The sequence below is a fragment of the Anas acuta genome, chromosome 5, assembly GCF_963932015.1.
Source record: "Anas acuta chromosome 5, bAnaAcu1.1, whole genome shotgun sequence".
In the NCBI taxonomy this organism is placed as follows: domain Eukaryota; kingdom Metazoa; phylum Chordata; class Aves; order Anseriformes; family Anatidae; genus Anas; species Anas acuta.
In genome coordinates this window covers 6390720-6404926 of record NC_088983.1, presented here as the reverse complement: position 1 = coordinate 6404926, position 14207 = coordinate 6390720, and the positions used below count along the sequence as shown (strand labels likewise).

Genomic DNA, 14207 nt, shown 5'->3' with positions numbered 1-14207 from the left:
ATAGCTCATCTGTGAAGCACGATTATGCTCAAGCTGCTGTTTCGTTATTACAGACACGGCCTAACACGAATGCCTCAGTTTTGAAGAGCGAGAAGCGAACAACTCAGCCCTTTCTGGAAGCCTGGCACAACGCGGTTTGTTTACCTAGAACAGTTTTCAACTTACCATTACCAAAGCTTTTAAAAACAAAATGATGAAGATCAGTTCCTAAATGTGTATACACAAACTGCAGCCAACCGACTTAATTGCGGGTACTTTCCTCAACCCACTGCAAGTAGCCCCACTCCAAAAAAAAAAAAAGAAAAGAAAAGGGTAAACAAAAATCAAAGCCACAGAGCATGACACAAAACACATAGCCCTAGAGAGAAAAAGAAAAGGCAGATTTTCAAAAATGCTGAGTTAATGATCGCTTCTGTAGTGGATGTTTAGTGGCACCAATCTTCTGCTGTGCGCTCGGGGGTCAATCCTCCCTTTTTCAGCTCGAGTGGGTGCTGCTGAATGCCCCGGGATGGCAGCAGGCTCCTTCACTGCCTGTGCTGTGGGGTTTGCTGGCCAAGGCAAAGCGCTGCAACTGCACCACGAGGCAGCTTCGGCATCCCAGTGAGCTTTCTGCGTAACACTGCATAGCAGTGGGTGCCGAGTAACCCAGTGACATCATTTAACGTAACACCGATTTGAAATGAAAGCAGAAGGTGCTTAGAAAGGACTAATATGTAGAGTTCCCAATGATCAGACACCCATCCTGCGAGCACTGGCTCTGAATTCAAAGCACCTCGTGTCATTAGCGTCCGTGATGAATAAAAGGTCTCTGGGACACACGAAGCTACGAACAGCTGTGAGGTCTGTGTTTGGGTGGGTGGTTTTTCAAAGCCTCGGGTGCCTCTCTTTTGTCCCCTTGCCCCCAACACACTCAAGTCTCTAAATACAAAACACGCCTGAGCTAATAACCTTCTACCTGTCCTTGGACAGCTTCCAATTTCAAAGATCCAAAGAGCTTCAGTTTTCCTCTCCTTTCTTTTTAAGTGGTGCCATACACAACTAATTTGGCCTGGCTTCCGACAGCTTGGTCTTGTGGGTGCTTGCAAGCTCGGACTGAAGCTTTTCTTCGTCAGGCAGGACATTTAGGAGGTATCTCACTCCTGTGCAGCTTCTCTGGCACTCAGTAGGTTCTACACTTACCGTGCAGCCCTTTTGTCAGCCAAGGCACTTTTAGGGTCCCCCTCCAGACCCAACCACTCCTCTTCATACAGTATCTACAGGCTTAATGCCCTGAAATTTCTGCTGCTGCACTGTGACTGAAGTCAGTGAACAGATGCAAAAACTGCTGAATGGAGGGAGACACAAACTGTGTCCCCCATCTCAGATAGGTTTGTAAGACTTGGCTTAATTTTTTTGTTTTGAAGGTAACCAGAAAAAAAATAAAGTGAGCAGACGTGGTCGATACCATTAACCCTCAGGAAAGTCCTCCAGTTCCACTTTTCCAAAATGTTTCTCTGGTGTGATCTACTCTGGGGATCATCAGGGTGGTTTCTAAGAAGCTGAGCCTACCAACCCAGCCCTTAAAAATCTTGCCTTCCATCATATCGGGTGTGAAATCAGTTACATACATAGAATCGAATTTATGAATGAGGTTACTGAATTGTTGAATGGCATCCTCCTCTGGGAGGAGATCCCTCACTCCAACCACTTTGTGCTCTTCAGGCAAACTTTAAACATTGTTGACTTGTGATCGCTGTGAGAAACTGCACCCGCTAGGAATAAAGCTGAACAAAGCTATCTGAAGGGGGTTGAAGAAGAATCACGAGCAACAGCTTGAAAAGCTGTTTGAAGCTTTATGCAAGGCTCTCCCATGTTTCTCTCTGCCATTTCAGGAAGCTTGTAATTAATCATCTTTTTAGCCATTTAGTACATGAACGTGGAAGGCTGCATTACGGCTCTGTTTATCAGCATCAGCGTCAAGAAGATGCATCGTTTCTGGCTTTCTTTTCCTCGTTTAGGGGTCTGTTTTGCTGGCTGTCCCATTCAGTCCAACTGTTTCCATTATATATTACTCACCCCTCTTGAAACAAAAATGTTTGCATTTTTACCACTCAATGGATTTTCACAAATGCCTTAGGAGGGCAAATTCAAAACAGGATGTTCCTCGCCTTTGTAGTTCAATTACATCTGAGAGTAAATAATGAATTTAAAAAATCAGGCTATCCAAACAGGCCCTTCAGAAAGCTGGACAGTGTTTGCCTGGGCTGCCCCACAGCAACTCCTTAACATGACATCTCTGCAGTCCCTCACCGTGGAGTACAAAGCAAGGGTGATTCTCAGATATTGATCAAGAGGAGAAGCTCTTCCTCTCACCAACAGTCCTCCACCAGCTTTCAAGCCCTGCCCTCCCATGCTCTCCATCACTCAATTGACTTTGCTCTTCTTGCTCCTCATCCCAAGGCGTTCTTCCCTCTGTAGGCTGCCTATCACTGAGCTTCAAGAAGTATTTTGTGGCTCTGGCCTGGGAAGAGCCACAAAAGCTGAGGACACTGAAGCCATCCTGCTGTTGGAGTGAGGGAAGATCACTTGCCTGTGCAAAATGTACCATTTTCCTTGTAGTAACTGCACAGTTCCCAATGCACAGGAGTAAGAGAAAGACTCAAAAAGGCAACACAGTGGAGGGCAGGAGAAGCAAAGAAGGAAAAAGAAAGTAAAGATGATCACGGAGCACAAAAATTACTGGCCTCAAACTTACCACAACTTTAGAGAAGCACTGGGAGATCTAAACCTTAACTTCCACAAAAAATCTACTTCTCGAAGCAGATGGAGAACAGGGAAGGAGTGAAGTCTGCGGACGTATGAAGTCACAGGAGAACCATACATAAAAAGTGATACCAATGTAGGGGATGAAGGGAAGGATGAAAGCAGAGGAAGGCTTTCAGATAAGATCTATCACAGATCACAGACCATCAGGTATGCTTAAGCAGCTAGCAGTAAAAAGACATTGATTTGGTGAGACACGAGAGTGCAAAACTCAGGGCATTTGGCCCACACACTCGCAGGATGCCTCCTGCCGCATTGCAATCCATCATCAGGCAGCTTTGCCTGCTGCTGTTTCAGCTGCCTGCGTTGCAGCACTGCCTCTACACCTGCAGAGAGGGCTCCGGGTTTGCCTCCTACCAACCTTCAGCAATAAAACCAAGGTTACCATCCCGAGTTTTTGCAAGCAGTTTTACATAGTTGCTAGTTAATCCTGTAGTAGTTTGCCAGACAATTATTATTTCTTCCTTAGGTTAAGGCTCTGAGATACTTCTATTTAATATTGCACGTACTTTAATAAACAGCATGATTTAGTATTCTGCAAGCCCACACTACAAAAAGACTATTCTGGAATAAATGGTATAATTACATTTCCTACAGCGACCTTGTAATCTCTTGAGTATTTATTCTAGACTAAACAGCCTTACTCAGCTGCCCTGTGTCTGATTGTCGATGAAAGAAGCTTGTTTGACAACTGCTTCGAGCAGAAACATATTTTTTCCATGATTGCATGAAAAAGTAAAAAAACATTACCAGGCCAGTATTCCGAGCACAGAGCCTCATGTTAGATCGATGAGTTAATTTTGAAGCCAAACGCCAACAAAAACAATCACCATGGACATTCTGCTGTCATGGCCAGCTTTTGAGGTTAATTTAGTGGTACATATACAGCTACAGCCAACTTTAAATATAAGAAACGACATGGTGTGTGCAGGCTTCCTTCTTTGTTTCTTTATATATTTTCCATATTCTCTGCTTTTATAACCCTCCCGAGACCTTTTACAGTTACAGAACCCACACTATACCCACAGGTGGGCGGGCAGGAAGTGAAACTCTCCGTTTCATAAGCAGTCCACTTTTAATATATTCAATTGCTAATGACCTTGACAGAAGAGCTCCATGCAAAACACCATATACTTTAGGGTGTCGTTTGAAATGTTCATAGACATTTTTGCCAGAAAACTGATTTCTTAAACAGTAAGATCTCAGACTTACTAGAGGCTGCGCTCCTTTGCTCAATTTCCATTCAGTTGGAAAAAAATCAGTGCTAATCTACCTACTCCGTGTAAAATTTGCATCCTTCCAAAATCTTACGGTGAAGCCTGCAGGATCGCTGTATGCAAAAACAATACAAGGCAGTTTCTACATCAAAGCAAATTAAGATTATAGACAAAGGTCTATTTCCTTGTTCCATCCTCCGTTGAAAAAGACAGCACATTCATCCATATTCATTATTCAAAAAAATGTACCCACAGAGTGCTATTACCACCATTCATAAGTCTTTATTCAATTACTTATGGTATAATCAACAAATAAGAATTGACTTTAACAGGCTATATGCAAATGGCATCGTGTCAGTAAAGCAATAACCACTTCTTACCTGCCAATTCTCATTCATTAAGTGTCTTTTTCAAAAGTCAGCAAAGCCAATAGAAATCTTTCTACTGACTTCAAAGAAGAGAGGATCAGGCCCTGCAACAGAAGACACTGGGAAATTCAGACCATATGCCTTGGTAGCCAAGAGAATTCCTGTAAGAACGAACACAGCCTTCTTGGTACGCTCCAAAGCAAGACAAGCTTTCCTTGCTCTTACTCAATCTTTTGATTCTGACTGCTGAGCTTATTGAGAAACGATATTCTATTTAAAGGAGCAGAATGAATTCAGTGTTCAGAATCAATGGGCCAAGACGGACCAAATAAGTCCTTCATTTGTGGCTTTTTTCCTTTTCCAAGATTCAAGAAATACCAGCATACCCCAATCACAAAGTGAGCTGACGTGAAAAATCACCTGCTACAACTTTAAAAGCCCAGTGTTCCTGTCACCCATTCAAAATCAATTCTCGGTTATTTTACCATATCGTCTGCAACACAGAAACTGACAGAGGTTTATCAAAAAGTAATCCAGCCGAAGACCTGATCAGCAGTGGTTCAATAGTTTGGAGAGCATCCTCACTATTCCTCATTTAAAAAAAATACCACAGTGATTGACAGCGAAGAAGTTGCACTAGTCGTTTCTGGATTAAGTGCCAGCACTCTACATGTGGTTCGAATTACACTACAACACTGTACAACAAAGAAATATGCAGAAATTTTCCACTTGAAATGAAGGTTAAAAATTAAATGCTAACAAAGCTGTAACAGATATGAAATCCAGCCTCCTCATCTTGACTCAGAATTTGAAATGACTGAGCTGTCCTACGCTAGGGAAAAAAGGAACGGATCAATCCAGTTGCTCCTTATAACACACACAGTGGGCTAAAACATGCTCATTCTACGTAGAAACTTCCTACAGAGCTCTGATTTTCCTCCAGAACTTAACTCTCAAGATGGCATTTTGCTTCGGTTTAACTTTTAAATTAACAAAGAAGGTACTTCACCTACCCTCGTTAGTGTTTGGTGCTGACGTTTACTTTTGCATCATTCTTAAACAACACGCTAAATAACTTGGGTGCTCCTCACAATGTGGTGAGAGATGAAAACAAGCCGATACATCAAAGGGAAGTCCCGTTCTTCCCTACAGAAAAAGCAGATATTTTTGGAGCAAACTCAACTGTCATATGCAGATGTATATAGTGGGGAGGCATCTCTGCAGACAAAGCTAAGTAGGCAAACATTTTATTTTAAACGGAGCAGGCTTGACTTGTTTACAAGGTCTGCACAAGAGCTCTCTGTTAAGGCTGAGGATTTTTATGCTGAGTGCTAACAGAAATTTTAACTCATACCTGTGAATTACCTCTAGGCTGTGAGAATGGCACGAGCAGGACGGGCGCTGTGCTGAAGAGGCCTTTGGATTACAAGGACCGCTCCTAAACTTTAAGGCATGAAATTCACCCATCTTTTCCCAAAATGTTCATCACATAGGCAGGTTTTTGATTCACAGTAAGCACTCGGTGAGAATGCTTTGCGGCAGCTCCCGCTGGCTCTACATGCGTCCCAATAATCCCAAGAATGCCTTTACATTTTTCAGGACCTCAAACAAACATCACTTTGAACTTCTGTTTGTTTTTTGTTTGTTTGTTTGAAATCAAAACTACATAACAAGCATATATTTTTAAATCAACAAAGCTATTCACAGGATAAAGGCAACTCATTTCCACCCCCATCCTGTTTTGCTCTTTCACTACTTGGCATGACGGAGTTTGTTTTATTTTTCATTTCTTCTGTTTTGCAGTAAGAAAAATCCTATCTATTCCAGACCTCTAACCACACAAATTCAGTGTGCTCAGCTAAAACATTAGCAAAAACAAAAAAGGGGGAGAAAAAAAAAACAGAAGACAGACCTTCTTTGGTTCCTGTTATGAAAACCTGAGGTAAAGCAATGGCAGCGAGTGCCTGAGCATCCCGGTGCTCTTGGTCTTTCTCAGCCACACAATTTCTCTCCCTGGCAAGTTGTGGTAGGTCAAACAGCCTTGCAATGGCTTGGGCAGTTCAACAGACTTGGGACTGATTAGGACTAAAAGATGTTCCCCAGTTTAGTCAAATGACACTGATCTAACAGCTTCTGGTGACCACAGAAGCACCAGCGGTGCCTTTAATCAGACAGGCTCTCCGAACACTACCCCCTCAGCAAGTTGTCTTCAACCCCACCCAGAAGCCTGGGGCTTCCCAACATGTCACCAAATATTTGGGTAATTTGGGGTAGCAACAAAAGTCGCACAGACACAGGGCTATTGGGCATCATAGGCCACAGAGCAGCTGTAGGGCCTCCCTGCAGGATGGGTAAAAAACCACGATCCCAGACCCAGTTTTTCTCCAAGGACATCACCACAGGTTTGGGTGCTTGTAGCTATCTTCTCTGCTTCTTCCTTTCAAGCCCTGTTTCCATCTGAGAAGTGCAGGCGGGCATGAGCTGGCCTCACAAGCTGCACGCCTGACGTGCTCTTTGCCACCAAGAGCAAATCGTCACCAACCTGGATGCAGTGCACCCAGTGGTGTTTGCAGGACCATCAAGGGACTTCCTTGCTAAAACCCCACAGACACAGGCAAAGGAACCTCTATCACACTGAGGAAGTCTCACTCCCCCTGCCAGAAGGTTAAATACTGCCTTTAGTAAGTTAGTGTGACACACATTGCTCCTAGAAAGCAGTGCAATTCTGGATCGTTACATATTTTTTTCAAAAAATATGAAACAAATAAAAAAGAAGAAAAAATGAAGGGGGGCACAAGAATGGGACGGGACACAAACGATACAAAACCCTACACACAGTACCTCTCATTTGTATTGGAGAAAAAAAAGGAAAAAAGATTTTCCTTCATTACCGTCAAACTTGCAACACAACAGCAAGAAAAAAAAATCATATGGCTATTAATGTTTTTCTGCAGTGCACAGAATAAAATAAAATGTACAGCCCCAGGAGAAACTGAAAACAAGCTTCTAAAAACATTTTGAATGTAATTTCCTTATTTGCAAAACATGCAAAATCCATATAGAAGAGCAGTGGGAGGACCCAGAATCAGCTTATTGGACTGCACACAGTGTCTTTTAAAAAAAATTCTCATGGACAAATAACACAAGTCAACTTATAAAGCTAGTTTTTTAATTAAAAAAAAATCCTAGCAAATGTTCTTGATGATCCCCTAAGGATTCACCCTTTTTCTTGCTCTTGCCAGCTGTCTCCTCCATTGCAGCAGTTTACCAAGAAAGGAATAGCAACGCTCATGCTGCAACCTAAAGTAAGTCTTGCAGAAGGTAAGAGGTTAAGGTCTGAATATTCAAAAAGCTCATTCTGTTGGGTGTTTTGAAGATAAACTGTATCTTACCAAAAATGTCAATAAATTATGTTGCCAGATGAGAATTCAAAGTCTCCAGATTACTGAAAGTCTCCAGGTTGGCATTGTCTTTGCAACAGTCTGGCTCCAGAAGCTCAGATGATAGCAGCCTGCACATTTGAGGGAACCACTTAGCAGTAATAAATGGCCAAACTTGCCTCTGCAAAACTGGTGACAAGAACACGAAATGTTGCTGTACTTTACAACTAACGACAGCACGGTCAAACTGTGCAAAAACTCACAAATTTGGATGGACTATGGAAAACTTCTTCCTTTCTTACAGAAAGATGATGGAAGCGGGGATGATGAAGAAGAAGGAATGAAAACTACAGTCTTTTAGATTTAACCTGTCTTTATGAGTCCAAAGTAAGAGGAAACTAAAAATCTAGCGGGAGTGGTTAACGTTGTGCCCAGCTCTTCTGCCTCTCTCAGGCAGCTGTATGCAGCTGCCTGCAAAAACCCCAAACCAGGGACCAAAGCACATTAGTTAAGCATTCATCAACAGGAAATGCGCATGAGTTCATATAAACACAGAAACACAAATATATATATAAATGAATAGCCTTGCATGGTCTAAGGTATTTCAGACACCCAATGGAATAGGGTTAGAGTCGTACCAGCTGGGAACCCACAGCGTCGATGTGTTTGTGTTGGAATTGCAAACAGCCTCAGGACTCGGCAGAACTCTTCCGCTGGGCACCGCGTGCCTCCCCTCACCGAATGCCTCCCCTCGCCGCCACAGCCACCCAGCTGCTCTTAACTCTTTCACCACCTGCAGGGTCGGAGCAGACAACCAGGGCTGTTCGGGCTCAGAGAGGTAAAACGAGGCACGTGAACCTCCAGGAACAGACTGAGTGCTGTTTGCAAACCCTGCTCCGAAGATGCTGGCACGCAGACAGGGCGATGGCACAGCGCTGTGTAAGGCTGACTCCAAGGCAGAGCCATGGGTCAGATAAATGTCAGGGTTCCTGCCTGATCCTGGTGCCAGAACTCACCTTATGGGGACACGTACAAAGGGACAGAGGCTGGGAACTCTCCTGGTACAAGCCATCTTCCTCCCCTCAAGCTGTTTCACTTGCGATAAGGCTGAGAGGGCCCCAAGGCTCCCATCGCCCCGGAGGTCCCTCACAGCTGTGCTCCATCCAAACAGGTGGTGAAGGCTGAATCTGGCTCTGCCCAAGTTTAAACTGCTAATTAATATTTGGTCTCAGAAGCCTGATATCAGATAATAAAAATTACAGGCACCAGGAGGACAAAGAAACAATAAAAATGGAGACAATCTCAATTCCAGACAGCCTTCAATTTTCTAAAGCACCATTAGGTTGCTTGTTTGTTTTAAGAAGTCCATCTACCTCTAGCATTTTCTGTGTGAGAGGCAGTTCTGCCTGTGCCACCAAACTAAACAGGATTCCTGTTTGGATTTCAGTGGTCTCTGAATCTGCATCCTCCAAGTGTCTCAACTTTCTTCAGTACTTTCTGGCTTCAGTTTTCCCCACAGGGGCAAAGATACACATTTATTATTATTTTTAAACTCTTTCTTGCCTTGCCAATCTGCGTGTTCACTCTGCCCCATCATTTTCCAGCTGCTGTAGGTGCTTGTGACCTTGGAAGCCCAACCACAACCAGTTTAGGGACACTCCCTATCCCAGCGGCTGGGCATTTTCAGGTGGCTTTTCAGCTGTGAACACCCTCCAGCAAGCAGACGTGTCACTTTTGGCCTTCCCAGCCTCCATTTTTCAGGCACGGCAGGCTCCCTTCCAAACACGGCTGCGCACTGTGATGCCACCAAGCTGCTGGACCAGCCCTGCATTATGCTTTTTGACAACGTTAAGCTCTGTGCTTCATTTCTCACAAACGCAGTTTGACCGTCGACAGCAGTCGACAAGTAAATCTACCCTTTTCCGTGGCAAAAGGCCCAACTTTAATATTTTTACTGGCTTACAGCTGGGTAAATTAGGCCCCAGATTTTTATTTATTTATTTTTTAATACCGTGCAACTGAAAATGAACAGCTACTTCACTGCGACTGCCAAGGACAACCTTAAAAACACTAATGCAATCCAGTCCAGCTCTCAATAGATCTATAAAGGCTTGAGGACCAAAAATTTTAGCTTATCCACCCAAACAAAATGTTGGTTGGTTGGGCAGGAAGTCTAATATTTCATTAAGATCCTTTAAAACAAAACACACACAAGAAAAAAAGCCCCTACATCCTGGCAAAGTGAAGATGGTAACAGTCCCAGCTACAGCCCTGTGAAATGGGAATTAAAACTTGCAGCGTTACTTACCCCAGCCTTCCCAGCATTTCCAGCTCTGGAACTTGTGGTCCATATGTCTCCACTTGCAGAGGCTGATACTCGTACAAAGCTTCCTCTAGCTTTTGGATGGGAGCTAACGAAATATGCTGACCCTGTTAAAGAAAAGAAAATATATGGTAAAAATTGCTACAGAGCAGGTCCAGGTTTTGTTTAGACTTCTTTTTTAGATGCACTGCAAGAACAAGTGTACACCATTAAGCTGGTCTGGACAAAGACCATTCCCATTAAGGACATGCTGTCTACTACACCACTCAATTCTTCACGATTTAAACTTTTTACTGTGATCTACAGTTTAGAATTAATGTTTCATTAGCTGTAACTATTTGGACATGGTAGGAAAAAAAAAAATGAAAGTTTTACTGAAGGCAAGCTTAGTGTTAGAGAAAGCAGCTGCTTCCAGTGCCACTAGTAAAATTATTATTAGGTAAAAATTTCATTTATCAGAAGTAATATCAAACAAATGTCTCTGAGCAAGGCTATTAGATTCTGTAATCAATGATTTCCTGAAAGCCCTAATTAGAAAGAGAAGCCACTTTCATTTCTCTCTGCAGGCTTTGTAAACTCCCATATATAATGGCCCTCAAGATACGACTTTTACAGTGCCATACAATTAATTCATTCAGCAAATTCCCATTTGTTTCATAACTAAAAATACAGAAACACACAAACATAAGATTTTAATTCCAGATGGTACTTTTGCAAGCCCTTCAGACCACTGAGAAACAGCGAGGCTTTTTTCCCCCCCCTCTCCAAGTCCCTATCACTCCGAGCTCTCACAAAACAGGAGACTTGTGGCTGGAAAGGAGGGGTCAGGAGGATATGAGATAGAGCCAAAGTTAACAGATGTTGCTGCATGACATTCTACACTGATTTGTTGATCTTTCACACAGTTTCAATTTTCTACTGTGTTCTATGGTGCTCACAAAAATTAGCAGCAGCAGCAAAAAAGACAGACCACGATGATCTCCCCCAAAACAGCCTGGCTTCCCCTCCAGCAACTGACCTTCACATCTGTGACACGCGGGAATTTGGGAAAGTAGCAGGATTGTTTGCATAGACATTTTGTCTGCAGCGGGAGATCGGAAGCTTTCCATGGTGTAATGCTCCCACTGGTGAGCACTTGCTCAGCTTCAGGTCCCGGGGGCCACTCGAAGTCTTTATCTACTCCCTCAACTGGGAGCTGAAGGCTCCTAGTGTGGGACACTGGGTTAAAATTAACTAAACGGGGGGAGAAATAGTCAGCAGAAAGGGAAAGCTGCTAATTAAATTTCTGGGTGAGGACAATGACCTTCCTGAAGCAGTAGCGTGGCTATTTTTGTTTAGAGAGCTGCAGAAAGTGGGTAAGAAAATTGAAGATGCAAGTCCTTGAGAAGTGCTATCATGGGGCTAGGCTGAAATAGAAGCAGCTCAAGTCCTCCAATGAAAAGGCTTTGTGTTTGTGATGAGAAGAGAGAGTCGTGGCCTTTTTCTGTGCTACTGATGAGCCCAGAGGGGCTGCTGCTAGTAATGCTCCAGTGACAGTGCCTCAAAAGCAAAACGTGGTGGAGAAAGTTCCCAAGTCAGCCGTGAGTCACTCCAACTTCCAAAGCTACAGCACGCTGCTGTTTCTATGCCCCAAGCTGTTGCTGCAACATTAAAACCAGGCGACCACACTTTTTAAAAGTAAGGAAAGAAAGGATAAAAATTCAGCATTGATACTGCTCGGTGATATTTTAAAGGTCTCTGTATATTGCTAGACATTGTAGCTTTGCAATCTATTCAAGCTCACGAAAATATTAAACTTTGTAGCTACCCTGATGTGGGCACGTAACACCCAGTGTCAAGAGATGAATGCTTAAATAAGACTTTTAGATTTACTTAAATAAGATTTAAAGCTTTGACCAACTTCGCATCTCTGACCGAACCGAAGGGAAAAGATGCCTCATCATTTTATATGCGAACACCCTCATCTGGTGAGTGAAAAGCCTCAGTCTTTCCAAATCCAGAGGAATTTTGTTCCAGCCATAGAAAAGAAAATTCAGTTTCAGGCAAAGATCAAAACCATGATAAATATTTTTGGAAATTACTTGTGTGTGGAAAAAGGGAGCAGCTCAGATTGCAGGAGCCACATCTCTGGAGGGCATCACCAGAACAGCTGCTCGCTGTTAGCAGAGTTGCCATTGATGCATTCCTCACACTTTTTTAACGAGAGCAACTTCTGCTGACATTGGCCAAGGGACGCAGGAGGGCTCCCGACAAACGCACGGGGCTCATCGCCAGCCTCTTGCCCCACCACCGCCCCTGTTGCTGCAGATGCCCGGCTCCGTCTGGGGACTCCTGGTAGGAGAGGATGAAAATATTTCATTTGTCTTCCTCTGGGGCATTCCCGAGGTGCCAGAAGCCAGAAGGGATTGTGATGGTTATTTACTTTCATGATGCCCAACTGGTAAATGCATGTGAGCTGTGTTTGGATGCTGGGAGGCTGGCTGGTCAGCGTGCCAACCGCATGGCAGGCACTGGAGTGTGCATTACAGGGAAAATTTACAGGGAAATTACAGGGAAAATTTAACATTTACCCCTCAGTGAGGATGCCCCAGGACTGTCAGCTCAGGCAAAGCGCCTTCTGCTGAAAGAAATCCAATCCAGACTTGGAGATTTCAGATCAGAAGGGTCCAGTCCCATCCCCTGGGTTGGTTATTCCAACAGGCAATGATTTTCACCATTAAACACTGACAGCTCATTTCTGGCTCATCAAGCTCAGTCTCAAGCAGGGTCTCTCTCCTTTGGCTCTGTTACACCCTGGACCAGGGTACAAGCATTAGGATCCTCTACACGCCTCTGCACGGCAAAACCACGGCAGTGCTTTGGGCCCAGCAGCAGATCCACACCTCAAGGAGGCCGCGCAGCTGGGACACAGCTCATTTGTTTTCTTTTCCCCAAATCACAGCCTCAGCTGATGGGCTTTGGCAAGGCGGATTAGATTCCACTTAGCAACGGGGGAAAAAAAACACGACTGGCTGCTGCTCCTGCCCTATAGCTGTCTGGCCCGTAGGTGAAGGCTTTTTCCTACGAGCTGGCCTTTAGTCTTCCTTGAGCTGGGAGAGGGCTAGGTGGAAGCAGAGGAATTACACCATACGCTGCCAGATGAATGGGGCTGCATCTCGGTCAAACCCCGGGAGCACAGCAGCTCTGTTGATGCTCTGGGTAGGAGCTGGCCCTATGGATGCTGCCGACCCCATGCCGTGCAATTTCGGGCTCCTGGGCAGGCTGGGTTCCTACTCCTTCAGCCCCGTGCAGGTTACGTGGAGGTCTCAGTGCCGAGTGCTGCACAGACCCGTGCAAAATGCTGGCATGGAAACCACCAAAAGCTCACTGATGGAAAAATGCTGCCATTCCCCTCTGCGCTGCCGTTTGGCTGAGGTGCTTTTCCAGCAAACCTCGGTGAAGCTAAAAGGTTCAGCCTGAGCGATTTGTCCGGTTAAAAGCCATCTGACCAGCAGCATCTCCCTTCTGTGTCTGTGCTGTGGTCCCCAGCCACTTCAGAAGCGGCTGCTATACGGGGGAAGCTGTTGTGTAATTCGGAGACATCACATGAGACAATAACTATTACTTCGGCCTTACACAGCACTTTTCCACATCCAAAAAACATTTCACATCTATGAGGTAAGACTTATAAATTTTCTGTATTCCACCTAGACAGCCGGCCTTATCTCTTAGCCAGCCCTACCTCCTTCCAGCATTAGGAGCCATTTATTAGCACACTCAAACCGAGATGAAGGCGGCGGGTCCAAGCTCCTGCTTTTGCATTACTTTCTCCTGACAACCCAAAGATCTGACGCTGTGGTCACGGGTAAGTATTTCTAATTCCCCTCGGATGCTGTAATGTTTGTGTAAAAGAAACTGACAGCATCCAAATGGAGACAGAAAAGGTTTCCAAGAACACAGACAACAGATTTTCCTGCCCCTTCTCCCTCCCACTCCCTATCTTCATGGCATACAAGTGTTTTCTCTGGGATTATTTTAGGCACTGTAGCTGCCTATTGCATTTGGGAATGTATGGAACCACAAAAAAAAACACTGCTAATTAGAATGAAGGCATTTGCTTACCCGTAGAACTTTGTTT

General features: G+C 44.3%; 1 protein-coding gene across 3 annotated transcripts in view; it reads right to left on the bottom strand.

Moving 5' to 3' along the window:
* Positions 1-14207, bottom strand: part of MNAT1 (MNAT1 component of CDK activating kinase) — a 120434-nt gene that overhangs the window by 26015 nt on the left and 80212 nt on the right. For 2 of the 3 annotated variants that reach the window (XM_068682475.1, XM_068682477.1), the window contains exons 7-9: positions 10076-10197; positions 8784-8960; positions 8539-8560 (exon numbers count right to left, since the gene is read on the bottom strand). In XM_068682475.1, coding sequence (XP_068538576.1) covers positions 8554-8560; positions 8784-8960; positions 10076-10197 — 306 coding nt within the window. In that variant the 3' untranslated portion in view covers positions 8539-8553. Of the gene's footprint in view, positions 1-8538; positions 8561-8783; positions 8961-10075; positions 10198-14207 lie in introns of those variants that run through there. The other variant, XM_068682476.1, reaches the window with a different exon arrangement.